Source organism: Pseudoliparis swirei, chromosome 2, assembly GCF_029220125.1.
Source record: "Pseudoliparis swirei isolate HS2019 ecotype Mariana Trench chromosome 2, NWPU_hadal_v1, whole genome shotgun sequence".
Classification (NCBI taxonomy): domain Eukaryota; kingdom Metazoa; phylum Chordata; class Actinopteri; order Perciformes; family Liparidae; genus Pseudoliparis; species Pseudoliparis swirei.
Window position 1 is genome coordinate 5,154,947 of NC_079389.1, and position 27,266 is coordinate 5,182,212.

Sequence of the window (27,266 nt, forward strand, 5' to 3'; positions counted from 1 at the left end):
TGTTAAAAAAAAAAGAACAGCCAAGTCTGATTCCTCGTGGTGAACTTCACTTTCTCTGAATAAAAAGGGCCGGCTGTAAATCCCTTGGGGGTCTAGTTAGAGTCTTGGACCTTTGTGACAGGTCGACATCCTCCTTTGCATTTTAATTGAATCAGATTCAAGAATATCGATCAATTTCTGCATCTTAACTGCTACATTTTATTTGATTTATGCTCTTTTTTTTCACCGTTTTCGAACGTTTCAATGTTTATTAACTGTTTTTTCAACCTTTTCTTTTTGCCGTATGTCTTTTTTTTGTGTGATCAAATCTTTTATTAGTTTTCGAGATATGCACATGCAAAGATGTACATATTGTACGTATACAAAGATACAAAGAAAAGAAGAAAAAAATCATAAATAAATAAAAATGAATATATATATTAATACGGGTAGAAATGCAAAAACCTGCAGACATATTAACATATATATGCACATACCTGCATACCCTAATACATACACACACATACATATTGTTAATTTACCCCCCACCCCCCTCATACATCTCCAGATATTACACAAGGGAATGTACTATATTATGTTACAATTATATATATTGTTGAATGTTGCTTAAAGCCGTGGGCCAGGAGAAGAGAGTTATGTCTGTAGCTCCATGTATTCTGAGGACTCTTCCTGTGTGTGAGGGCAGGAAGTCACATCCTCCTGTGGAAGTGGGTCATCACATGTCCTGGAGTCGCCATCGTCAAGCAGAGACGAGCTACACAGTAGGGGTTAAATTACTTCAACCCCCCCAAATATCTTTCATTGGCAAACCACTGACACCGACTCCCTCCACCAGAAGGCCTCGGTATAACCGGGGAAACGTCTGACCTGGCTCTGCTCAACTGTTAAAAAATATATACTTAAAAAATAAACTATAGCTCAGTTTTATTGTTTCTTTATTATGTCAGAAACAACACGTTGTGGTTTCACACTGGACTATTTCTTGGCCCGGTGGACTGATTCCTCAGAGTCCTGTCAGGTGTCCCGGTGAACACGGTGAACATGCACGTGGTAAAGATGCACAGCACGTGTTCGGACTTGAATTGAGCAACGTCGGAGCGGGTAAATACCTGACCCCCGCCCCCCCCCCCCCACTATCGGCAGCGGTATCTGTTTCATATTGTTTCTGATGTCACCTTCGACCTGACACGTTCTCGACGGGAGATCCTCGTCAAACATGCACATCTTTTGTTATTTATTTATTGAGAGAGAAAGAGAGAGAATCTTCTTCTTTTTTTTGCTGAGTGCTCATTATTTCAGAATATTTGGAGAGATCTTGCATGTAGAGAGGAAGTATGTGTTCACGGTGCTCTCACTTATCTAAAGTCCCAGTTCCTATGTGTGGACGTTGAACCCTCGCTGCAGTCAGCTGCCCTTTGTGTTTTTCTCTCTCTCGCATCAGCGTTTTTCCCCCCCAAGTCATTCCTGTTGAATCCTCGACCCAAAACTGTTCATTGTCAAATTCTGTTATTGAAACAGCGAATATATTTAGTCTAGAGCAGCGGCAACAAGAAGTGCATGTTATTCCTCAGAGCAGATTATGCTCAAGTAGAGTCTGAATCGATCAATATATGCATTTTGATTTTCTTTGTTTAAATCATCTCATCCAGAGAGCATCCAATATATATATATAAATATATATATACTGTATATATATATATATATATTATCTACATATATATTTATATATACATAAATAAATATATATATATTTGTATATATATATATAATATATATAAATTTATTAGAGAACTTCAACACATTTCCATATATAATTATATTTTTATACATATAAATATATATATAAATATATAAATAAATAAATATATATTTATTAGAGAACTTCAACACATTTCCATATATAAATATATATATATAAATAAATGTATTTATATATGTAAATGTGTTGTAGTTTTGGAAATGATGTCTGATGCTGGAACATGTGTTCAGATACTCAAACAGCCCTATTGTACTTCTTAGCGGTCCTGCTGATTAGCATTGCGTTGGCATTCGGTGGAACTTAAACCTCTTACAAGTGGATATGCTCGCAGATTTATTAAAATATTGAAATAACACAGATTTGAAATGAAAAAACACAAAAATGCCCCAAAAAAGTCACGTCCCTGGCCGCTGAGCACTTCCTGTCACGCAAAACAAAAAACAACCAGGCCCCTCGTTTGTCTTTTCAGCCGGCGTGCGAGCCCGGGTCATCCGGTTCAGCTTGAAAGTCAGTCAGTTTAACGCTGCCTGTCTGGAAGAAAGGGATTCTGGGAAGGAAATTAGCAATAGTGTGGTATGTGACCGCACACAGCTGCAGCCAAGCCCCGAGACTGAGGCCGAGAAACCCTCGACTTAATACACTGGACACACTCTTTATTTAGGAGACCTCATGCAATACAAGGAGTACCAATTCAGTGGAGTGCAATTATGACATGTACATAGTAAGTAAGTAATTTATTTTCCATAGATACATACATAACGTGTACATACTGACAGACATTAACAACAACAAAAATGTACGAATGGAGGACCGTCCAAAGACCGAGGTCTGGAGGCTCCTCTGAGATGGGGAGTTGGACGGCCCCGCCCCGAACCCTTGAACCCCCCACTACTACTACAGGCACACAGACAGTACACACACACATGGATCAAAACACAAAATGTCATACAAGCAACAACAACAACAACAAAAAACATGATTTCTTTACGATTGAATGCTTTTCGTCTATTGTACTACAATAACACCGGTATATGTATATATATATATACAGAGAGGAATATATTTATGTAGAGCCAGATTCAAAGCAGTATGATACAGAAATAATAAGAAGCGATTGCTTTTATACACAAATTTGTTCAAAGGTAATTTAACACAAAATCTTAACACTAGGTGTAAAACATGTAGAAAAAGTGGAAAAGTCAACATTTCTAGACCAACAGCACAACAACAACCAAACACACAATATATATATATATAATTGTTTTTGTTGCATTTTCAAATTGTGTATTGAAGTAAGTATATATTGACTGACCGCTGTTGTTTACATGAAAAAAAGACAGTTATTGCGATGTCCGATTGTTCCTGAATCAGCAGACCGAGCATTGTAAGAGCTGGTTGTTCCCAGACTGAGTTTGAGGTTTACGTTGGACCCCGGCTCCACCGCCGCTGAGTGCGTTGGCACCTCGTGGCACACCTGCATATTATATCCTGACTCAGCATGTGCTGCTGAAAAGTGGCCTTCTGTTCTCCTGCACCTCGGTTTCCAACCTAAATATATTTCTTACCCCCCAAAAAACTGTCTAGACTTCTTCACGGCCGCCGCAGCCACACGTGTTGTGCGTTTCACAGCCGTCGAGGCTCGTCGACAACGAAGGCAACAGAGGTGGAAAAGGAACGAGTGGCAGCGACATGAGTTACTGTGCTGGTCCCATCACTCCTCCTTCAGGTGGGAGCTACCGGGTGTGATAGGACCAGGAGCTTATGGTGGATCATGTTAGAAAAAACGTTTGACATTTAGCATTTATCGTAAAATTGTGTCAACGGTGAAGTAAAAAGCTACTTTCCAAATGTCGATGATTCTCAGAATGTTTATTTTTTTTTGCATGGAAAATAATATTTTTCTTACAAAAAGCGTGCAAAAAGAAGAAGAAAATCCACAAACTTCCATGAGATGCTATTGAAATATAAAATGCTGCTCGACTAGAAAGCAAAAGATGTCAACGTGTCAGAACTTTGACCCCCCACCCAACCCCCCCACAGAGAAGTGATTGAAGTACGATCACACGCATGTCTGCGGGAGAGTCGGGACCGGCTTGTGCAAAGATCAAATTGATCAAATGCCCGATCGCACCGCGTTCGCCGTAACGACAGACGGCAATCACTCAAAGTGCCGGTGTACCAACAGTCAGGATGTTCTTGTTTGTTTTTTTAAAAGAAGAAAAAGAGAGAAGAGAACACCCCCCCCCCCCCCCAAAAAAAAGGTGCCGAAAAATGACACGTGATGATGTAAAAAACCATCAGAAAAAAACCTAGTTGAAGTACAATCGCAGAGCGGGTGAACACGTCTCCAGGTATATTTCCGTCAGCTGATGTACAAATATATATGTGGAACGCTTCGGACAGACACCTGGTTTCCCTCACTTCTTTTTTATGCCACAGGTGGACTTCTGACTTTGGTAACAGAGCGGTATCGACAAGACTGCATAGGAATTTCTCTTTTCTGTCTTATGGAATACAATACTGATGATACAAATTTTTTTTTTTTAAAGCACTGCATTTCCTGAATACATACAGTCAACTGCATAATCCTGATAACTGTGTATTAAAAAAGAGACGAGACCCAGTTGTGTGTTTGGTTAAATAAAGAGCACCTCCCCCCCCCCCCCTCCTACATCTCTGGAGGAAGACATCCGCAACTAGCGCATCCTACGTGTGCAGGCTCGGCCAATCAGAGAGCAGCAAGCGCTCTGATTCTGTCCGTTAGTTAGCTGAAGCCCCTTGACTGAAACTCTGAAGCTCTGCAGATGGATCCAGGCTGCGGGGCGGAGGAGACGTGACGGGGTCCTCGTTTGACCCCACCCCGCAGATGAGGCCGAGGCTATCAACTCACCCCCCCCCCCCCCCCCGACTTAAAAAAAAGCAACGTTTGAGGACCCTCACTCTTCACTTTTACTGTGCATTATTTTTCTATGACTCCAAGCGTTCTACTGCCCTCCTTGCTGAATGCTGGGGCTACAGTCTGCATAGCTATGTTAAGTTACCTTTCCCTGGCTCACGTTAGCTTCAGCATCCTGACAGCAACAAGCAACGGTGTTAGTTAAGATAAGATGCAAAGGGGGTTTCGGGGTACGGCTTGAGAAATATGTACCTCGGACGGAGTCTCTTTAAAACAAAAAAAAGCAGGGCGGGTCGGTTTAGGCGACGGTCGGAAGTGAGAGGCCGTCTGCCGGCTCCAGCTTCTGCTCCGGCGAGCAGCAGTGGAAGAGGCGACTGCCCAGGCTCTTGAAGGCAAATCCAAAGTACATGATGTGACCCATGGCCACGAAGGACACGGAGATGATGACCAGCAGGCCGAAGGCCTCCGGGTTGGGGGCCAGAATCACCATGATGAAGTGCAGCAGGTCCAGGAGGTAGTTCATGGAGTTCTGGACCCCGTTGATCACGCCTCGCTCCGACTCGATCACGTTCTCCTGGATGAGCTGGGTCACCGTCAGGTCAAAGGACCACAGGCCTGCAGGGGGCAGAGGTCAACAGTCGGTATTTTTTTACAGCCGCATTATGAAATCGTTTCGAACGCCTCGGTAGCTGCCGCGGATGATTATCAGAGCGATAGCATCGGAATCAAAGGTCGCGAATATTGCTCCGACGTCTCGGGTGGAAGTCCGGCTCAACCTGCGGACCGAGTCCCTTTTTAGGAAGTCGGAATTTTGGGAAACGGCCTTTTTGCAATCTCATGAATGGAAATGCCGACACAGCACGGACACTATCACACTTATACGCTCTCATTTCCTTTCAAATAAAGCAGTAAGACAGACTGGCTGCTGATGAGACGTCGCACTTTGGAGCTGCTGCTCCGAAACATGATGAAATACAATAACATACCAAATCAAGGGGCCGTGTTCCACTCACCGATTCTAGCGGCGATCACTCCGGCGAACAGCAGACTGACGGACATGTAGGACGGCAGCGGCGGCAGCTCTTCGGCGGGCGAAGGCGTGGTGGCGTTGCCGCCGGCGAACAGCCCGGTGAGGTGCTCGGCCTCCGGCAGCGCCTTCTCTCCCATCAGGTGCGTGTAAATGTCCTGGAAGGGCGAGACGCTGAGGTCGAAGGGGCTCCCGGGGGCGAAGACGGACACCACGCACAGCATGAGGCACGCCAGCTGGGCGGCGCCGGAGAAGAAGCCCGTGCGGATCAGGCCGCACCGCTTGCGGACCCACGTGAAGGCGACGGTGCCGCAGATGCCCGCCACCGCCGACGCCCCCATCAGCAGGCTCAGCACCGAGCCGTTGAGGCCCTGCGTGTAGGCGTAGCCCGTGGTGATGCAGTCGAAGCCCAGCACCGTCATGTAGAGGAACGACAGCGACATGCCGGCCAGGAAGATGTTCTGGTTGTAGTACGCCACCCAGCCGGCCTTCAGGGTGCGCAGCGGCTCGCTCGCCTGGTAGCAGCAGCCGCGGCTCTTGGGCGAGTCGGCCGCCGCCGCCGCCGAGGTCTCGTTCATCAGCGGCTGGGACGAGTCCTCGGGACTCTGGCCGCTCTCCGAGTCTGAGAGAAAGGAAGCGGGAGAGACACGGAGCGGTTCAGGATCGGTCCGAACGCCACGGGCGAGGACGGCGAGCCGGCGGCTCTCCTCCGGCGGCTGACCTTTGGGCGAGCCGAGCCGTTTGAGCTCCTGCTGCGGCTGCTTGACGCCGGCTTTGGAGGCCAGCGCCGGCGTCTTCTGGTAGACCTTCCACAGCAGCGCGTACTCCACGCACATGGAGCACAGGTTCCAGCCGGAGATGAAGCCGCAGCCGATGAACGGGGAGCCGAACGCCATGATCTGACCCACCAGCATGGGGGCCAGGATGTTGGTCAGCTGGTCGATGATCCGCACCGTGGCGTTCATGTCTGGTTGAGACGAGAGGGGGGAAGGGCGTGAGTGCATATGGGTTATTTACACCCGAGTCACACGGACGGAGAACCAGAACCAGAATCACCTTTTATTTAGGAATGTGTCATGGCGGGCGGTGAGACAATAACATGAACAACAATCAACGGCAATCAACACGAGAATTACGAATATAAATATAAGATAAAGTGCACAGAGGGGCGAGTTTCAGAACTTTAACCAGTGTAAGCCAGTTTAAAGTGACACATAAGAGTTATGTGTATTTAAAGAGAAGAGTTATGTGTATTTAAGTGTATTTTAAGTGAAGGGTTACCTGTATTTAAAGAGAAGAGTTATTTGTATTTAAGTGTATTTAAGTGTATTTAAAGTAAAGACGTATGTGTATTTAAGTGTATTTTAAGTGAAGAGTTACCTGTATTTAAAGAGAAGAGTTATGTGTATTTAAAGAGAAGAGTTATGTGTATTTAAGTGTATTTTAAGTGAAGAGTTATGTGTATTTAAGTGTATTTTAAGTAGTGCTGTGAAAAATAACGCGTTAACTCAGTTAATTCAATTACAGGTTTAACTAGTTATTTTTTTAAACGCATTTAACGCATGCGCAGAATGAGCTTCCAATCTGTCTGTTGTTGGTCGTCGGGACGAAAAAAAAGTCACTTGCAAAATGAGCTTCCAATCCACCACTTCAATCTGAACTCTGTCCGCTCTCATGCAGACATCATCGGTAATGATCCTTCCGCAGGTTCACCTCCGGAAACCTTGTTACGACTTCTACTTCCTGTAGATCAGGGTCTCAACACGTCGATCGCGACCTGCCAGTCGATCGCGGCGTAGTGTCGGTAGATCGCATGACATTAAAAAGATTGGCCCGCCCCCTGACATGTTCTCTAGAGCACGTCTTTGTTCTTTTATTAAACTAAACGTCTGTTGTTGATCGTATCTCCACAGCAGCATGTCATCTCTGTCTCTACGCGTTGCGTTAACACTTATCGATCTCCGTCTGGCGCGCCACAGAGCTCCGTGCGCGCATCGGGACCGAGCAAAAAAAAAGTCACTTGTCAATCTGTCCACCTTTAGATTGTATCATGGTGGAGTTAATGGTTGACAAACAAGAGAACAATGTTCTGTTTAACCCTCCTGTTACCTTTACATTTACTAACATATTTTACCCTCGGGGTCAATTTGACCCCAGCAATTAAAACCTCCAGAAAATTATTAGAATTAATATTGCTTCCCAAGTTTAAGTGTGAGGTACTTTATGTTTGTTTGTTGAATACCTAAATAGCCCTTTAAATAAATAAAAAAGTTGATATTTCTGATATGTTTGACACAGTGAAAAACAGCCTGGGGTCAAATTGACCCCAAAGAACACCGACATTAAACATTGAATGGGGTCAAATTGACCCGAAAGGTAACAGGAGGGTTAAACATTCTGTTTAGGATGAAGATGTATTAATGTTCCATATGGAAGAAAACTGCTAAATAACTGCTGAGTTGCAGCACCATTGTATAGAAGAATGTATAAATGTATATATCCGTCTTTTGTCATAAATCTCTATGTTCTCACAAAATATACCGAGAATATCGGTAATATGTGATTAATCATGATTAATCCACAAAAACCTGTGATTAATCCGATTAAAATTTTTAATCGTTTCACAGCCCTAATTTTAAGTGAAGACTTACATGTATTTACATTTATTTAAAGAGAAGACTTATGTGTATTTAAGTGTATTTTAAGTGAAGGGTTACCTGTATTTAAAGAGAAGAGTTATTTGTATTTAAGTGTATTTAAAGTAAAGACTTATGTGTATTTAAGTGTATTTTAAATGAAGAGTTACCTGTATTTAAAGAGAAGAGTTATTTGTATTTGAGTGTATTTAAAGTAAAGACTTATGTGTATTTAAGTGTATTTAAAGTGAAGAGTTACCTGTATTTAAGTGAATAATTAAGTGGTGTGCAGTTGTCATGTGCAGAGTCAAAGGAAATGTTGACGTAATTTCAGTTCTTTCCTTCTTATTTCTTTACACTCATACGATTATCATGTGGATATAACTGAGAGGAACGTAAAATCATCAAGTTCATCAAGATCATTGAGTTCCCGAGTGTTTCCACCACGTGAGGCAAATCGATTAAATAGTTTATAACAATCTGGGGCGCATAAAAGTAAAAAAACGAGAGTGAGTCAGCACTAAGGGTGCAAAGTCCGCCACGCCGAGGAGACGTGACACAACGAGGCCGGCGTTGGGCGACCGCCATGGACACTGACCTGCCAGCGAGCTGCTGTCCCGGCCGGCCACCACCACCACCCAGTCCCTCTGGATGGAGATGGCCGTCGCCGTACTGGCCAGGTTGGCGATGTTGGCGATGGTGATCACCAGAATGTAGCAGGTGGTCTGAAAAAACAAAATAAGGGATATTGTTTTCACATTTGCATGTTATATTTAAACAATATTAATTAAAAGGATGAAGCTAAAACCAACAAAGACTTGATGTGATTGATAACTATTGCCTGTACAGATAAAGCTTGATATAACATGGATTTCCAGGACTTTAAACCAAATTTCTATTTTGTGAAATCTTGATAAATGACACCAAATTAATGACATTTTGATTAAAAGAATAAATATGTATAGAAATGTTTATTCTTTTTAATCAAACTGTGAATATAACAAATTTCCACGACTTTTCAAAAACTTTTGGGACTACATGTAACGTAATTATAACACACACACTTTAGTTGGTTTTGAATCATTCCCTCCCGCCCCGAAATACGGCTCAAGCTGTAGTCCGTGACCTTTTGGGCTTAAATAACCAGTTAAACCAGTTAAAGTGTTTTTGCCTGAGGCCTTTTTAGAGGCTTTTCACAGGCAAAAGTATCCTGAAAAATCAGAAAAAAAACATAATTTTTGCAAAACTGGAGTATAGTGTGTAATATTGTGTGGTTTAGTTAAAGCTAAATGTAGTCTGCACCAATGGTCGTATGGACTGCTTCAGGAACATGTAAACTACAGAAATCAATAACTACCTGTGGGGGGGGGGGGGGGGTCAATGAAATTAATTCTGTGAAAAAATAACAAGCGCAACAGCTAATATATAACGCTCAACATCTGACCTCCACTGAGTGATGAGGAACCCACACGTTTCTTCTAGAAATGTCTCATTTAAAAAATATTTAAAACGCTGGCCGATCGCTCGTTTTTTTTCTTCTTCTTTCTTTCTCTGAGTTCAAATCGTAGAGAAGCAAAAAAAAAAAAAGCTTCAACGGGCCAAGCCACATTTCTCCCTCCGTCATGTGGCTGTCCTTGAGGAACCTGCTGATTACACCAGAGCTAGCTCTCTCTCTCTCTCTCTCTCTCTCTCTCTCTCTCTCTCTCTCTCTCTCTCTCTCTCTCTCTCTCTCTCTCTCTCTCTCTCTCTCTCTCTCTCTCTCTCTCTCTCTCTCTCTCTCTCTCTCTCTCTCTCTCTCTCTCTCTCTCTCTCTCTCTCTCTCTCTCTCTCTCTCTCTCTCTCTCTCTCTCTCTCTCTCTCTCTCTCTCTCTCTCTCTCTCTCTCTCTCTCTCTCTGCAGCAGAATTAGGTCTGAACCCTTTGTGGGTTTTTCTCTGCCGCATAGCTCAACAAGTGCAAACAAGCCGCGTTGCAAAACAACCAAAACAAATAGAAGACTGTGTAAACTAGAGAGGAACACCTGATGGGTTACGATTACGACCCGGGGAGCTTCATCGACAAAATACGAACGTCGAGTTCACGATTTATCACGAGCGGCGTGAAAGAAGAAAACAAATGAAAGAAAATGAGCGACTAAAGTACTCTGACGGTTTATGTTAAGTCGGTCAAAGGTCTTCTGGAAGTGGTCATAAATGATAATGAAGCAGGATCCGTATCAGTGAGGAGCAACTTTCAATCTCGGGGTCAGAGTGTTGAACTCGAGGAAAGAACCGAGTCAAAACCCCAATCGGATCACGTTGAAACGGCGAGTGTGTTAGCACAGAAAGGGGGGAAGGGGGGAGTGTGCGTGCGTGTGTGTGTGTGGGGGGGGAGATCTTACCAGAATCCATCCATTGTAAAGCTCCACAAGCTGTTCTTTGAACTGGAAAATAACCATCAGTAGGATCCCACACAGGATGACGCAACTGTTCTGGACGAGCAGCGAAGTCTGGGCCACTGTGGGAACACCGCGGTGGACGTTAGGGACCGAAATACCACCGGAGACAACACAACCGATACCCGGCTCCTCTGGGCTTCGTCGGGAGGCTTTCGGGTATCTCATCTAATAATGTCTTTGCCGAATACCTGCGGATAACCATTCCACCAGGGGCGCACTTAACTGTGAACATGAGTGTAAAAACAGCCCATGTGGTACAACACCATCACTTGTGTAACAGATATACACTTTCGATGTGTGCCCCCCCCCCCCCCCCCACCTTTGAGTCTGGGGTTCTTGTCCACCCAGTCCCCGATGATGGCCCCCAGCAGCAGCACGGAGCCGGCCACCACCAGCCCGTACACGGCCGAGAGCAGCAGGCTGTTCCCGTACAGCTCCACCAGGAAAACCGCCACGGCAAAGTTCCACATTCGGTCGCCCTGGAAGAAAAAAGAAAAACACACACACACACACAACGTTTTGGGTTATTCAGGAGGACGACGGTGCCAAGAGGAAACTGAGAGGAGACGTGGCTTGAATTAACAATAAGAGCCCCCAAGACAACGCCTCTCTTCAGCTGGATTGATTATTTTTCCTGGAGGTATTCGTGAAGACAATATGTCATGTTGTATCGTAGCAATACACTCAAATTGTATTTACACTCATTATGACGGTAAACAGATGATGGGCTGTCATTCAAATAAGACAATAAAGGGTGCAACATCTTTTACGGCTATACGCTGAATAAAAACAGATTAGCACTTCAGTGGCACTTGTGTTATTACTCATGGTATTACTTATGTTATTACTTGTTATTACTTATGGTATTACTTATGTTATTACTTATGTTATTACTTGTTATTACTTATGTTATTACTTATGTTAGTACTTGTGTTATTACTTATGGTATTACTTATGTTAATAATCATGGTATTACTTGTGGTATTAATCATTGTATTACTTATGGTATTACTTGTGTTATTAATCATGGTATTACGTATGTTATTACTTATGGTTTTAATCATGGTACTACTTATGTTATTACTCATAGTATAACTAATGTTATTTCTTATGTATTACTTATGGTATTACTTGTGTTAGTATTGTGTTATTACTTATGGTATTACTTATGGTATTACTTGTGTTATTACTTATGTTAGTACTTGTGTTATTACTTATGGTATTACTTATGTTATTACTTATGTTATTACTCATGGTATTACTTATGTTATTATTGTGTTATTACTAGTGCTGTGAAAAATAACGCGTTAACGCGTTATAATTAAATTACAGGATTGATTAGTTAATTTGTGATTAACCTGATTAAAAATTGTAATCGTTTCACAGCCCTAGTTATTACTTTTGTTATTACTTATGGTATTACTTGTGTTATTATTGTGTTATTACTTATGTTATTACTCATGTTATTACTTATGTTATTATTGTGTTATTACTTATGTTATTACTTATGGTATTACTTGTGTTATTACTCATGGTATTACTTATGTTATTATTGTGTTATTACTTATGTTATTACTTATGGTATTACTTATGTTATTATTGTGTTATTACTTATGTTATTACTTATGGTATTACTTATGGTATTACTTGTGTTATTACTTATGTTATTACTCATGGTATTACTTGTGTTATTACTTATGTTAGTAGCCTACTTGTTATTACTTATGGTATTACTTATGTTATTATTGTGCTATTACTGATAGTATTTTTATAGTTTGGCTTTCTTAAAGAAATTACTTTCTTGATTCTTGTTGTTCTGAGTTTGTACTCATGTTGAATTCAGTTATAGTAAGTCACTTTGGATAAAACCGTCTGCTATATGACATGTAATGTAACGTAATGTAAAGTAACGTAACATGGTGGTTCACTCACCCATGTTGACATGGCGTGTCCCATGTAAATGAGGAATTTAGCCGAGGTGAAGAAGTCTCGGACGGACTCTGTGGAGGAAACATTCAAGGGTCAGACTCAAGGCGAGCGGACGGTGCAGCTGGGGGTGACGGTGGGGGTGGTGGTGCCTCCAGCCTTCTCCATCGATGTCATTATGTCGCGTGCAGCGTGAAAACAACCTACCACAGCACGTCTTCTTCGGTCCAGAGGTATCCATTGTTACGCTGTCCAAAAACTACCCCAGTGAATATTCCCTTTTCTATTTTATGCTCTACTTGTTGTTGTTGTATTTACGCTGTCTCCTCTTTTGTGCCCCAAAAGGGGGGTTGAGGTGTGTGTGTGTGTGTGGGGGGGAGGGTCCACCCCGGACCACCGCAGCTGCTTACTGTAGGTAACGACGGCAACAACAACACCCGCAAAAAAAAAAAAGATACGGCGTCTCTCCTCTTTTCTCCTTCCCAAACTTAGCTATCACTGTAGCTGAAGTCGGAAAGCAATGGCTGTCTGAGCCCGTACGGGAGGGAAGAAGCACCAACGGCTCGGAGCTGCTGCTCGCTGGACGCTCGGCTCTGTTCTGCTGCTCTCTGTTTACGTCCCGCCTCGAAATATACTCGGGCTGTGACGTCACGCACCATTATTTACATTGTGTCAGAGAAAAAAAAATGGTGGTCTTCCCCCACGCGAAAAAAATTAATCACACAGGCAGAATACAAGTGTCATTGTTATAGCTATTGTGGTTAGAGCCCTAATCTATGATTTCATAAATATTAGTATTTTTATATATCAATTATGTTAAAAATATTAGTATTTTTAAAAAGGTGCTATATATATATATATATATATATATATATAAATACATATATCTTATATATCTTAACTTAAGCAGAAATTAGTAATAATATACATATATATAGCACCTGTTTAAAAATAGGTTAAAAATAGCACATGTTTAAATATAATAATATATATATATATATATATCTGGCATGCCTATTTTCTTCCACCACACCATTCACATCTCTATACCTTTCGTCAATGAATACAATAAAATAAAATGAACTATGAATTAACACAATGTAAAACTACTGGTAGTCCTTCATCCAAAATTGTAACTTAAGCAGAAATTAGTAGTAATATATATAATATATATATATATACATGTATATATATGTATACAGGACTGTCTCAGAAAATTAGAATATTGTGATAAAGTTCTTTATTTTCTGTAATGCAATTAAAAAAACAAAAATGTCATGCATTCTGGATTCATTACAAATCAACTGAAATATTGCAAGCCTTTTATTCTTTTAATATTGCTGATTATGGCTTACAGCTTAAGAAAACTCTAAAATCCTATCTCATAAAATTTTAATATTTCCTCAGACCAAGTAAAAAAAAAGATTTATAACAGCTGAGTGTTTGTCAAGGCTCAGGAAACCCTTGCAGGTGTTTCGAGTTAATTAGACAATTCAAGTGATTTGTTTAATACCCTACTAGTATACTTTTTCATGATATTCTAATATTTAGAGATAGGATATTTGAGTTTTCTTAAGCTGTAAGCCATAATCAGCAATATTAAAAGAATAAAAGGCTTGCAATATTTCAGTTGATTTGTAATGAATCCAGAATGCATGACATTTTTGTTTTTTTAATTGCATTACAGAAAATAAAGAACTTCATCACAATATTCTAATTTTCTGAGACAGTCCTGTATATAGCACCTGTTTAAAAATAATAATATTTATACATAATATATATATATATGTATATATATACATATATAAATAAATAAAAAATATATAGCACCTGTTAAAAAAAAAATATATATATGTATATCGTAAACAATGCAAATAGCGCACAAAAAACACTCTAATGAATATACATAGACTAGATGAGTATGCATGGTTGGTTCAGGTCACATTGGGTCAGATGTTCACCAAACTGTGTCACTAGCTCAACTCTGGCCAAAATCAGTAGAGCTGCAGCTGAATTGTTAAAAAAGCAATAAAACAGTAAACTGAGGTAAACGTTTGAGACGTTTTCACAGATCCATCTCCACCAAATGCAATAATATCACATACCTTTACATCCTGCACTTTCTTTTTATATGGCAAATGAATCAAGTAAGAAAGCAAAGACATTGCAAAAGTTAATGATCAAATCACCTTGCCTGTGCATTTAATGCCAAACAACACACAATTAAAGTTGCCCAATTTGAACATTTTGGTAACAGATGCTGTCATTAGTGCCTTGACCTGGCGAAGCTGTTTACTAAACGGCTGTTGTAATAGAGCATGGCAGTAAACAACGTAAAAACTATGTGCCAATAACTTATTTGGATGACTTGCATTTGTCTATGTCAACAGAACAGAATCACAGCGATAAGTACAGGCTGCATGCATGAGGGATACTTGGCCCGTATCCATAAAAGTGTTTTTTTCAAACACTGACACATGGCTCATTTGCTTCTTCACTGTACAGCTGGATGCACAATTTACTTTAAATAGGCTGCCATCAGCCGAGTGGGACCCCCAGTGACCTTATGTGCTGAATTCTCACGTCAAATGGGATGTGTTTCGATCCGTTCCTTGGACAGGAGGACAGGAAACAGATAAAACCGCTAGTCCAAAGATAACAAAATCCACGGAACGACACGTCTAAAACTCATAAAGTAATGTGGTGTATGAAGTTTGTTTAAGATCTTTTAATAACAGCTGTTTTTTAAAACAAAATGTCATCACCATGAGTTTGACACTGTTAATATTAATCTGAATTATTGAAAGGACTGTCGTGTCCAGGTCCCTGCAAACTTCAGAAGAAACAGCACGTAACAGCTGAAGCATGTGCCTGATAAGAAATATTGTGTCTGCCTCTCAAAGATTAGCTACTGCGCATCACACAAACGCAACACACACACACACACACACACACACACACACACACACACACACACACACACACACACACACACACACACACACACACACACACACACACACACACACACACACACACACACACACACACACACACACACACACACACCGTGTTGTTACAATGAGAGAAGGGGACGAGGGCCCCCCTCCTGAGAGAAAGGGGGGTGCAGATGGAGCAGACGAGCAGATCCGAGGTCAGGACGACGTCACGGAACGTGGCTGCTTGGAGAGCCGGACTTGTTTTGGGAAAGGCAGAGTCGTTTTGGGGTTTTCAACATGTGTTGACCGGAGAGGACTCCCGCTGTGATTGCGATCGCATCGAACTTGTATTTTACGTATGATCAGAGAATAAATTCTCCTGTTGGAAAGGAGAGAACGAGAGAAAGTCGTTGGCTGAATAATTACTATACCAGACATCCAATTTTAAGCAACGCTAACAATTTGGTGACCCCGATGTGATTGGTTGATCTGGTTTAAGATAAAGAGTTACCAGGCATCCCATTTTGAGTGACGCTAACAACACCGAGCGGAGCGGAAGTTATTGTTGGATAAGAAATGATCTGGTTCATGACATTTTTACACTCCAGTTTTGTACGGATTAAACAAATAAACAAACAATAACGAGTTAATTTGAATGTTTTAAAGGGGCTATTTCTACTCGTTATGCTAAGCTAAGCTAACCATCTCCTGGAGCCTTTCATATTTATTAGACATCAATCTCGTCAAAATGTCATCATCAAAAGCTACTAATGCCGTGTTCCCATTGCGAGTGACAGAGCTGAGTCAGCTGCTTTGTCCACTCCCTTGTGTCACGTCCCTGGCCTCTATTGACCGTGACTTGTTGCCTGTCTGTTGCTTGGTGGTGTGATTAGTTATTACTTAACCCTTGTGTTGCCTTAGGGTCATTTTGACCCGAATCAATATTACACCCTCCCCCCGCCTCTGGGTCATTTTGACCCGATTCAATGTTTCACCCTCCTGTTACCTTTATATTTACTAACATATTTTACCCTTTGGGTTCAATTTGACGCCAGCAATTAAAACCTCCAGAAAATTATTAGAATTAATATTGTTTTCCAAGTTTAAGTGTGAGGCACTTTATGTTTGTTTGTTGACTACCGAAAGAACACCGACATTAAACATTGAATGGAGTCAAATTAATCCTAAAGCGGGGGGAGGGTGTAATATTGATTCGGGTCAAAATGACCCGAAGGCAACACAAGGGTTAATGAATCCACAATGCACAGATTGGGAGAAACAGCCAACCGGCACTTGTTGTCTTTAGTCACGATCAACATAATCACAATACTTTAGGCCCTGGTATGTGAACTCACATATGGCTGCCGGGCTACCAACACATGTCCTTCTTATTGTTTTTGCACGTATCGATTAGCACCAGTTCCCCTTCGGCACAGAGCAACGCGTAGGCCTAATCGTACCAGGGAGCATAATTGACACTTACAAAAGGGACATAAGCACATATTTTGAGCCGAGCGATGACAATAGGCACTTCTATCCCTTTGTGATCTATTCAGGGATCACAGAGGGCCTTCAGCCATTTGAAAGTCTGCACGCATTGAGCTGGTACAAACAGATTACCGCCCGCACTATTAGTGGGCCGGTGTGTCAGCCGGGCTCAGGTGCCTCTCATCAGCGGTCAGACGGCCGCTGTGTCATTTTGTGGTCATGTGACCTGCAGGTATGCCTTCCCCCCCCATGACCGGGATCCCTTTTCAGCCAACAACAAGCTATGTTTACGTCGGCTATATTTGTGCTTCCAGGACCAAAATATGAGGATGACTTGCCACCTGTGGCCTTGAGTTGCCCGACGCTCCTAAGCCAGAGCTAAAGGAGGGATCGAGGTGAAGGCCGGGTGAGAAGGAGGTGGACTGTGTACGTGAGGCTGGATCCCGATTATTCATCTATTCTTCACGCCGAGCTTCTGTTCACTCTTTGTAATGAATTGTTGCGATGGAGCTGAAAGGGAACACAGCTCGGCGATATTTAGAATAACTGAAGCTGCAGCTCTTGAGGTCTCCCGAAAAATCTCATGATACTGCTGGACACCAGTGAGATTACCAACCGTCTCAGTGACCATAGAACACCATGCAACGGTGATGATAATGATTACCATTACCCATTTTTGGAACACAACAGTGTTGTGGTCTTATTGTTTCTGTGGGTTTTTTTCGACCGCTGGCTGGGGCCTAAGACTTTGTGTTCCACCGGAGAATAAAAATCAACATCAAAGGTCACCCGTCTGGCTGCGATGACCTGGACACCGGTCCCAAAATGCCCTCGATTCCAGGGAATGAAACGGTAAACATCTGACAGGCTGCGTCAGATCAATACGACGTTGCGGCTCAGTTTCCTCCAAAATATATATTTAGTGTAATTGTACCACATGGGGATGGAAGGTTTCAGGTTTGAACCCCCGTGCATGCTTATTGAATGAGTTGCTCTCCCCTCCCCCAACCACCCGCTGCCCCTGCCAACAGGACAACATATATATATTTTACTCTTTTTAGTTCATTCCTACGCACCATTGTGATACTCAATCCACAGGGTTCATTTCCTTATTTCACATCATCGTCTGCGTAAATGTAAAACAACAACATAGGGCCGAGATTTATAGGACTGGCAAACATGACCACAACCCGTAAGTTTGATTTACTCGCTCCCTCAAAGCCAGGAGGGAGTTTGTATGTCCACCTAATGACATGCGTGGAATGCTTGCGTCTAGATATAAAGGTTAATTTTCATACACACTCATGTCCTGAGCATCTAAGCAGCAACTACAACGTAGTATAATATAAATATAAACATTATTGTGCTTTTAACCAGAAGAAAACACAGCTCTCCTATTAACTTGTATTTGTTTACTGGCCTGTCTGGCCCGCTCCAACTTGGTACACATCTAGAAATGAATTGTAAACCTGATCTAGAAGAATGTGTGACATCTGGTGAACACAGTGGGGCATCGAGCAGCAGAGACAGATTATACCCTCAGAAGTATAAAAACCAAACACAGAGTTAAAAAAATAAATAATAATACTTATAATATTGGATTTACAGTCATCAAGTGGACACAAATACTTTTTAAATGTGCTTTTGCTCAGTTGGAATATCCCCTTCAAGATGTTGAGATGCTCAAGCAACAGAGCACTCAACCTTGACCCTGGTGACAGCTCTGGAAATAGTTTATCTTTCTAAAAATAAAAAAGGGGATGATGCTCCTCTAAAAAGGGTAAGTGGTTTGTGCAAATGTTAGGTTAGAGTGTAAAGCGCTTGTTTTAATTGATGTGTAGCAAATATGCTGTGTGTTATTTAAAATGCTCTAAACTGCTACAAAATATTACAAAGTTATGGAAGTGGATTGGGGACAAATTAAGTCGGAATTTCGAAATCAGAACTCAAATATATATATTCTTTTACATGTAGCCCTAATCCTTTTCTGTTCAAAGTATCACAACATGACATATGAGAAAATAAATCTCTGTTGAAGAGTGGCACTGTGTACAATATTTTATATGTATTGCATTTAAATTGTGCATTAATTTGCTGAAGTGTTATGTCCTGTGCTCTTTTTAATATAAACTTATAGTAATCTAGTTTTTATTTTACATCTAGAATATTTATCATGAAAAAAGAAAAATACTGTATGTGTCACCCGCCCACCTCTAGGGGGCAGTGCAGTCACAACTGGACCGGCAACCGCAACCGGAAACGTTCTCAAAGCTGCTGCGCATGCGCGTACACTGAAGTCGTACAGCTTCAACCACGTTCATGTGAAATAACTTATACCAACATGTCTTCGAAACTTCGCGATAACGAGGATAGTTTTGAAGGACCGTCCGCTCTCAAGGAGGAATTGAACAAGAAGGTACATAAACACGAGCTGGTAAACGTGTAACGTTAGCATGACATACGTGAAGGCTGCCATGTTTACTCCTATCTGGGTGTATCTAAGTTATACGTAAAAAAAAACCGACTTGAGAATTTTAATGTGTTGCCATTTTATCATTTCTGTACATTAATTCGTGTTTGATAACTTCCAGATAAAGGAGCAGAAGATTGTCGTGGATGAGCTCTCCAAGCTGACGAAAAACAGGGTGAGCGGAGGTTTGCTCAGAAAAAAGCCTGGAATTTTCTTCTTTTTTAAAATGTGGTTATGCCTTCAATCTATGGATATTAACTCTCTTATTTAAACCTGTTTATATGAGTTGTTAGATGCAACTTTGAAAGAAAATTGATGAGCAATCTTTGACATTATTTTCTCTGGAGCATGCATTTTGTTGTGTGTATTAATGTACATCTTATGGATACTTTCCCCCTCCAGAAAGTCTACGTCCAGCAGAGGAACAGTAACATATTCTTCCGAGCAGACCGAGATCAGACGCTGGGTTCATGTAAAAGTAAGTCATTTAAATAGAGGAACAAGCTGCTGTGCGTCTTATCTCACTGAATACATACATGATCATAAACGGTATTTCCTTTTCTCCAGAGGAACTCGATGACATGAAAAAGGATCTGCAGGACATGTGAGACGGACCTTCATCGCAACAATGTGCGGCATTTTTTGCGCGCTGAGTTTGTCGCCCGCTCGCTGCGTGCGGAGCGAAGCGGTTCGCGAGCATTTGAAGAGAAGAGGGCCCGACTTGAGCCGGGAGGTCACAGTCGGAGGCGCAAATTCCTGCTATCGGTGTTTGTTCTCCGCCCACGTTCTCCACATGAGAGGTCTTCTCACCCCTCAGCCGGTTCAAGACGACGCCGGGAATGTTCTGCTGTGGAACGGGGAGATTTTCGGAGGTCTCCCGGTGACGCCGGAGGAAAACGACACGGCCGTCGTCTCTCGGCGCCTCTCGTCCTGCGTCGGCCCTTCGGAGATCCTGGCCGTCCTGTCCGCTTTACGGGGACCGTGGGCGTTCGTTTACTACCAAAAGGCCGGAGACCACCTCTGGTTCGGCAGAGACTTCCTCGGAAGGCGGAGTTTGCTGTGGACGTTTGACGCGGAGGTCGTCGCCTTGACCCTGACGTCCGTGGCGGCCCGTGAAGCTGGACCGGCGGCGTCTTCTTGGCAGGAAGTCCCAGCGGTCGGCGTGTACAAGATCGACCTGAAGGCCGTCGCGGAAGCCGGCCGCGTGACGTTTGAGGTTTACCCCTGGGCTCACGGGGGACGTGATCTCGTCTCCAGCTCCAGTCCGGCTGCGTTGGGGTCGGCACCCGGCGGCTGCACCGCCGTGATGAACCGGTCGGGCCTCGCACTCACCTCGCCCGTGTGCCCTCTTAACACATCCATCCCCAAGTTGTCGGATGAAGAGGAAATTCATCCGAATTCGCATCCGCGCGTGACGGATCTGGAGCAGCTGCTCGCAAGCAGAGAGAACAACGCCGAAGTGAGCCGTCTCACGGATGTTCTCAGCGAGGCGGTGAGGCGGCGTGTTCAGTCTCTGCCGTTCAAGGCGCGAGACGATTCCCCTCCGTCTGATGAACTCGCTGGTGTGGCCATACTCTTTTCGGGAGGGCTGGATTCGATGATCCTGGCCGCCTTAGCTGACCGTCACATCCCTGCTCACCAACCAATAGACCTCCTGAATGTAGCGTTTGAACTACAGGTGCCAAAGAAGCCGAAAGAGTCGGCGAGGAAACCCGGAAAGCACAAAAACAAGCCGGCGGATTGTAAGAACGCCGGAGCCGATCCCCAAACGTCCGGCCCCTTCGACGTTCCGGACAGGATCACCGGGAAAGCCGGCCTCGGGGAGCTGCGAGGCTTGAACCCTGAGCGGAGGTGGAATTTTGTTGAGATCGACGTAACGAAGGAGGAGCTGCAGGAAATGCGCCGCGAGCGCGTTTGCCATTTGGTGCATCCGCTGGATACGGTGCTCGATGACAGCATCGGCTGTGCCGTGTGGTTCGCAGCGAGAGGAGCCGGCTTCGTCGCCGCGGGGGACGGCGACCAGAGGCCCTTCACGTCGTCGGCAAAGGTGAGCGAGACATTCCTGGAACTAAAGCTTCTGAGCTCTATTAAACTTTGTTTTTAAATTACATTTTTTTTTTAAAGTGTAGAAACTCAGTTTTACAGAATCAACTGTTGATTAAATAAATAAATTGATTAGTCGACATCGACGCATCATATCTTAACTCGACAAAAACATTTCTTTGGAGTCGAGATATGTTTCCCAATCCTCAAACGACACACATCGACCTGCTCGTCCTACGCCGCCTCTCCGTGACCGCAGGTCGTCTTGACGGGGATCGGGGCGGACGAGCAGCTCGCCGGTTACTCCAGACACAGAGTCCGGTTCACAGCGTCGGGACACGAGGGGCTGATCCAGGAACTGGAGATGGAGCTGGGAAGGATCCCGTCCAGGAATTTGGGCAGAGATGACCGAGTGATCGGGGACCATGGGAAAGAGGCCAGGTACGTGTTGTAACGACTGTGTTGTGCGCATCACCAGAGCCGACCGTAGTGCAGACTATTTGAAGTATGAGACAGGCTTTTAGGACGTTAATCTAACGGAACAGGAAGTGGTGTTTGTGGCGGTGCAGCAAAAGTCAGCTTCCAGGAATCGACTTTTTCTAAATCACAATTCTAACCGCCTTCAGGTTTCCCTACCTGGACGAGGACGTGGTGAGCCACTTGAACGCTCTGCCCGTGTGGGAGAAGGCAGACCTGTCGCTGCCTCGCGGCGTCGGGGAGAAACTCCTCCTGAGGCTCACGGCGAAGCGGCTGGGCCTCGGCCAATCGGCCGTCCTGCCCAAGAGAGCCATGCAGTTTGGATCCCGCATCGCAAAGATGGAGGCCCACCGCGAAAAGGCCTCGGACAAATGCACAAGACTCCTCACCGAGTAGACGAATCATTGGTTTTAATGCAAAAAGTAAATGGAAAATGTTCATTATAAAATCCCTTGGAGTACAATTCATATTTAAAGTCTTATTTACAGTTCCAATTCTTGAATTTGTCCATTTGATTAGTTATCAGTGCATAAATATGGTGTTTTTGTCCAGTTCCTACACCATGTAAGACTCAACATCTTGAAGTTTTTCCCTGAAGTAAAGGTCACATTCGATATAGGAAGGCAAGTTTCCAACATCGAAACGCCCAGAAATCTGATGGATGTATACTGGCTCTCTGAAAGGAAAAAAAATATTATTTTTATGTATTCGTTTGAGCGAATATACACATTTAAAAAAAATACTATTTTATTTAAGTATTTTTACAGAAATACAACCTTCCAAAGTAAGAATGCATAATAATAAAACATAAAAAGTATGTAAAAATTAACCATGCATCTGGCCAAAAAGGGAACCCCAAAAATATTATTATTAAAGCAGGAAAATAATTATAAATAAGGAAACAAAAAAAATCTAAACAACCATGCAACACTTCACCAACGTAAAATATATTCAAAGAGTTCTATTCACAGGGTGTCTATAACTTAGTTTTAAACTTATATATATATATGGGTTGCATCTTGGTGAAGCATGGTGCTTTTACATCATTTCTTGTGTGTATGGAAAGTTTGAAGAAAAAAAAGAGGACCGACTGGTCGCCACAAAGTGGATTTACTAATTTGGGATAATGATGCGGATCGCTGACTCAGCAGTAATTACCTTGGAATGAGCCAGGAGACAAAGTTCCCCGGGGCATCTTTCTCATCAATGGGAGCCTCCTATGGAAACAAAAGTTGAGTATAATAAGTAAATAATAAATGAAACGATTAAACATCACAAGTCGTACTTTTTGATTTTTAAATGTACCGGTACCTTCTTTTCCTCCAGAAAGGTATCCAACAGAGGAAGACTTGTCTTTGAAAACACGTAGAAACATGGGCACTGGAAAACAAATGCAAGTTATCGTCTCCAAAGATACGCAGTGTAGATGTAAACTTCACATGTCAATGTATCACTAACACGTCATCTATTAATTGGAGTTATCGCACTGGACAGAATGATAGATTTTATATTGCTATATGAATTTGAACGACGTCTTTTTTTGTGCTCATGTATTTCACTGGTTGCCAAGTGTCTGCGAGCCTGAAACGTTAGCCAATCACTGCAGAGAAGAGATCAAATAAGACTTTAAAAAAGCGTTCACTCCCCACCACGTTGGACGTGGACGTGGAGCTCCTCGGATCGGAGCTGAGCGACCGGCGTCGTCAGAGGGAACTCACTGCTCTCCTGGACGTCGTCTCGGAGGGAAGAGGCTTCTCCTTCATGCAGAGGACGCGGAGATCGCCGTCGACTTCCAGGATCCCGTATTTCCGAGTTTCTGACAAAGACACACAGGTCACATGTTGATGGGTCTCCAGGACGTCTGTATTTCTATTGTAGGAGTTAAAATAGATGTAAGAATGGTCAAATCATTTATGCTTTTCAGGATTATTTATAAAACAATTTTTTAGGGTTATAAGTGTGATTGAAACGTATGTATATGGAAGATGTATGTGGATATATATGTATGTATATAATATACATACATATATATATACATATATATACATACATATATATACATATGTATTTTTTCATACATATACATAAATATATTTTTATTTTCTTTATTATTATTATTTTTCTTTATTTTATATTAAATTAATTTTCTGATTTATTTGATGATAATAATTTAGGATAGGAATACATAAGCATTTTTTGTTTCGACCTATACCTTTTCAGTCTTTCTGTTTTGTTTATTATATAGAATAATATTGTATTGTATTGCAATGATTGACTGAATAAAATATACAACAAAAAATAAACTTTAAACCAAATTTCCACGACCAAACATTTTGTGAAATCTGTCTACATGAAAAAGTGTGAAAATGTCGTATTTAAACTAACAAGGAGAATTCCAAAGCACATACATATATTACCTTAAATGACTCAAATGAATGAGAGACAATAGTGTGATTAAAAGAATACACATTTATATAAATAAATTATAGAATAGCGTATGCCTGCTTATATTTTGAGCGTCTTTCTTTTAAAAACACTAATTATTTCAAACTCAGCGTAAATAAACATGTGAATAGAACACTTTTTCCAGGACTTTTAGGATTACATTTTTTTCCAAAGACTTTTCCAGGTCTGGAAATAACCATTCTTTAGAATTCCAGGCATGTTTGAGACTTCAGGGTGAGACTTCCTGTACTCACCCTGCTCGCTGCACTCGTACGAGAGCACCAGGCAGCTGTCCTCGCACTTTGATTGGAGGTCAGAAAACCTCTCTTTTACTTTGCAGAGGCTAAAATCTTCCTTGAAGAGGGTGTCACTGTAATGGATGGAAAGGGACATGCGTTTGCACGTGTGACAACTCTTGAGTGGTGTTGATAGTGTCAACTCAGGGGGGGGGGACTTACCCCCCGATTACGAGGACATGGTCTTCTACGGCGAAGTGCTTTACTGCAAGTTGCAGGCAGGCGACGGCACCGAGACGCCCCTTGGAGGAATAACAAGAGTCAGAGGTATTTAAAGAAAGGGCACTTTCAAAAGGCCGAAACAAGTCGCGAACAATATGGTGAAAACGTGCGTTTACATCGTTGCTCGTCGTCCGATCGCTGAGGATCTCGACATTTGTGAAATGCGACGCCCACTCTTCGAAAGCGGCGAGGTAGACGGCGTTAGTCTGTGGAGAGAAGTGTTGGATCACAGTGGGTCGTTCATTCTGAGGCCACGTTTAGACCTGCATATTAAGGGATGGACACCAGGACATCAGCCCTGGTCCTTAACGAAAACAAGTCTGCATTGGCTTCACAGATACATTGGTATGATTACGCAAAAAAGTACTTATTATGCAGAATGGCTTCTTTTAGACTCTGCATTTTAGTCATCACATATGATTTTATTATTGGCTTAATCAAATACATTGGTATGATTATGCAACATTTTATGAAAATAGTAATAATTAGTATTATAATATGGAATAAAGTACTCATGCAGAATGGCTCCTTTTTAGACTATACATTTTTTTAATGGCTTAACAAATACATTGTTATGATTATGCAAAATGTAAACATTTTTTAAATAATAATTATTATTATTAAATGGAAAAAGTACTCATTATGGAGAATGGCTCCTTTTTAGACATTACATCCGAGTCAATACATATTATTTCAGTATTTGCTGAACAAATACATTGAAATTGTTATGAGAAATGAAATAAGAATAGTAATAATAATTATTATTAAATGGAAGAAGTACTCATTATGCAGAATGGCTCATTTTTATATCTTACATTTTGAGTCATTACATATTACTTTTTTATTTGCTTAACAAATACATTGGAATTATTACGCACAATGTAATAAAAATAGTAATAATTATTATTATTAAATGGAAGAAGTACTCATTATGCAGAATGCCTTCTTTTAGACAACATGATTTTATTATTGGTGCATTATTAGATGATAATGTACGTTGTCACGGTTCTAATTTCAACTACTTTAATACAGTATCAGGTAGTTTATTTTTTAACCATGAATCATATTTTTATAATCCTACGTATGTCTGTAAACCTAACTCAAAGTGACCGACGACACTCTGCTACTCACAACGACGTAAATGCGGTCCACGCAGTCGGATGCGGTGAGCGCGCGCACCCAGTGGGATATCAAGGCGCACCGTCCCACCGGCAGCAGCGGCTTGGCGGTCCCGGCCAGGTGAGCGAACCTGCCGCTTCCGTCGGCCGCCACGTCCCTCTGGAGCCTGGTCCCGTAGCCGGCGGCAAGAATCACCGCTTTCATCTTATCCTCGGAACCGGGAGAAATGCCGGTCTGTTACCTGGAAATTCACTTCTTTAGCAGGCAGAATAGGGGGGAAAGAAGTATTGGGAAACAGTTACAGACGGAACTAAAATCGCACTCTTCTCTCGCGATAATCAAGTCTGGCTTCGAGAGACGAGATTTGAAGCACGTCCGGTTGCAGTTTTGTTTTCAAAATAAAATATAGCTTTCTCACAGAATAATTATTTTTAAGGGTCAGTGGTAAAATATTAATATCGAAAGACAATTAGATCAGTTAGTTCGCCGGTCGGTTTTCACCGTTAGCTGGTAATTAACTTCCTTAGCAGGCAAAATGGGCACGACGTCCGGTTGAAATTTGTTTTTTCAAAATAAAATATATTCTCCGGAGATTTCACAGAATAAATAAAAAAGTCATTTAACCACAGTGGTAAAATGTTAATATCGAAAGACAATTAAATCAGTTAGCACGAGGATTGTGTGGAAGAAAACAAATGTTGGTGTGTCATCGTCAAAATGTGAGGCTATTCTGTTATTTGAAGTTAAGTTGAGTTAAATGCACGTGTACAACTTTACTCTATAAAATATGCCTTTATAACATTTAAATACACATCCATATATTGCAGGTTTTCAGTATTTTCTTCTGGCACTTACAAAAAAAGAAAAGACATCCATTAAATGTAGTGCGTACATACTGCCGACTACTCATCACTAGGGATGGGTATCGTTTGGGTTTTTTCCGATACCGGTGCTAAACCGGTACTTTTAAAACGATACCGGTGCCTAAACGGTGCCTGAACCGATATATTTTTTTTAAACGCACAATGAGGACATTAAAAACCTCTTTGGCCATATTCCCTGTAGAAGCCGTTATCATGGAGCACTG

The 27,266-nt window shown here is 42.1% G+C and overlaps 4 protein-coding genes across 4 annotated transcripts; 2 read left to right on the forward strand and 2 right to left on the reverse strand.

The window, feature by feature from the left end:
- Positions 1-2,395: 2,395 nt before the first annotated feature.
- On the reverse strand, positions 2,396-13,256 carry slc40a1 (solute carrier family 40 member 1). Its single transcript, XM_056434922.1, has 8 exons — positions 12,888-13,256; positions 12,687-12,754; positions 11,074-11,233; positions 10,698-10,813; positions 8,917-9,043; positions 6,404-6,649; positions 5,669-6,304; positions 2,396-5,270 (listed from the first exon to the last, which is right to left on the reverse strand). The coding sequence occupies exons 1-8, from the start codon at positions 12,919-12,921 to the stop codon at positions 4,954-4,956; spliced, it is 1,704 nt and encodes a 567-aa protein (XP_056290897.1). The 5' UTR covers positions 12,922-13,256; the 3' UTR covers positions 2,396-4,953.
- A 6,140-nt stretch (positions 13,257-19,396) lies between these two features.
- Positions 19,397-20,233, forward strand: LOC130208076 (ASNSD1 upstream open reading frame protein-like). The gene is made up of 4 exons (XM_056436991.1): positions 19,397-19,523; positions 19,699-19,752; positions 19,980-20,055; positions 20,145-20,233. The coding sequence occupies exons 1-4, from the start codon at positions 19,449-19,451 to the stop codon at positions 20,183-20,185; spliced, it is 246 nt and encodes an 81-aa protein (XP_056292966.1). The 5' UTR covers positions 19,397-19,448; the 3' UTR covers positions 20,186-20,233.
- asnsd1 (asparagine synthetase domain containing 1) lies at positions 20,206-22,564 on the forward strand. The gene is made up of 3 exons (XM_056436964.1): positions 20,206-21,624; positions 21,880-22,061; positions 22,247-22,564. Exons 1-3 carry the CDS (start codon positions 20,206-20,208, stop codon positions 22,491-22,493), a joined length of 1,848 nt encoding a protein of 615 aa, XP_056292939.1. The 3' UTR covers positions 22,494-22,564.
- Positions 22,491-26,493, reverse strand: zgc:136439 (uncharacterized protein LOC678627 homolog). The gene is made up of 8 exons (XM_056436978.1): positions 26,192-26,493; positions 25,177-25,266; positions 25,001-25,080; positions 24,797-24,912; positions 23,816-23,913; positions 23,409-23,477; positions 23,256-23,314; positions 22,491-22,773 (listed from the first exon to the last, which is right to left on the reverse strand). Exons 1-8 carry the CDS (start codon positions 26,381-26,383, stop codon positions 22,653-22,655), a joined length of 825 nt encoding a protein of 274 aa, XP_056292953.1. The 5' UTR covers positions 26,384-26,493; the 3' UTR covers positions 22,491-22,652.
- Between the last annotated feature and the right edge of the window lie 773 nt (positions 26,494-27,266).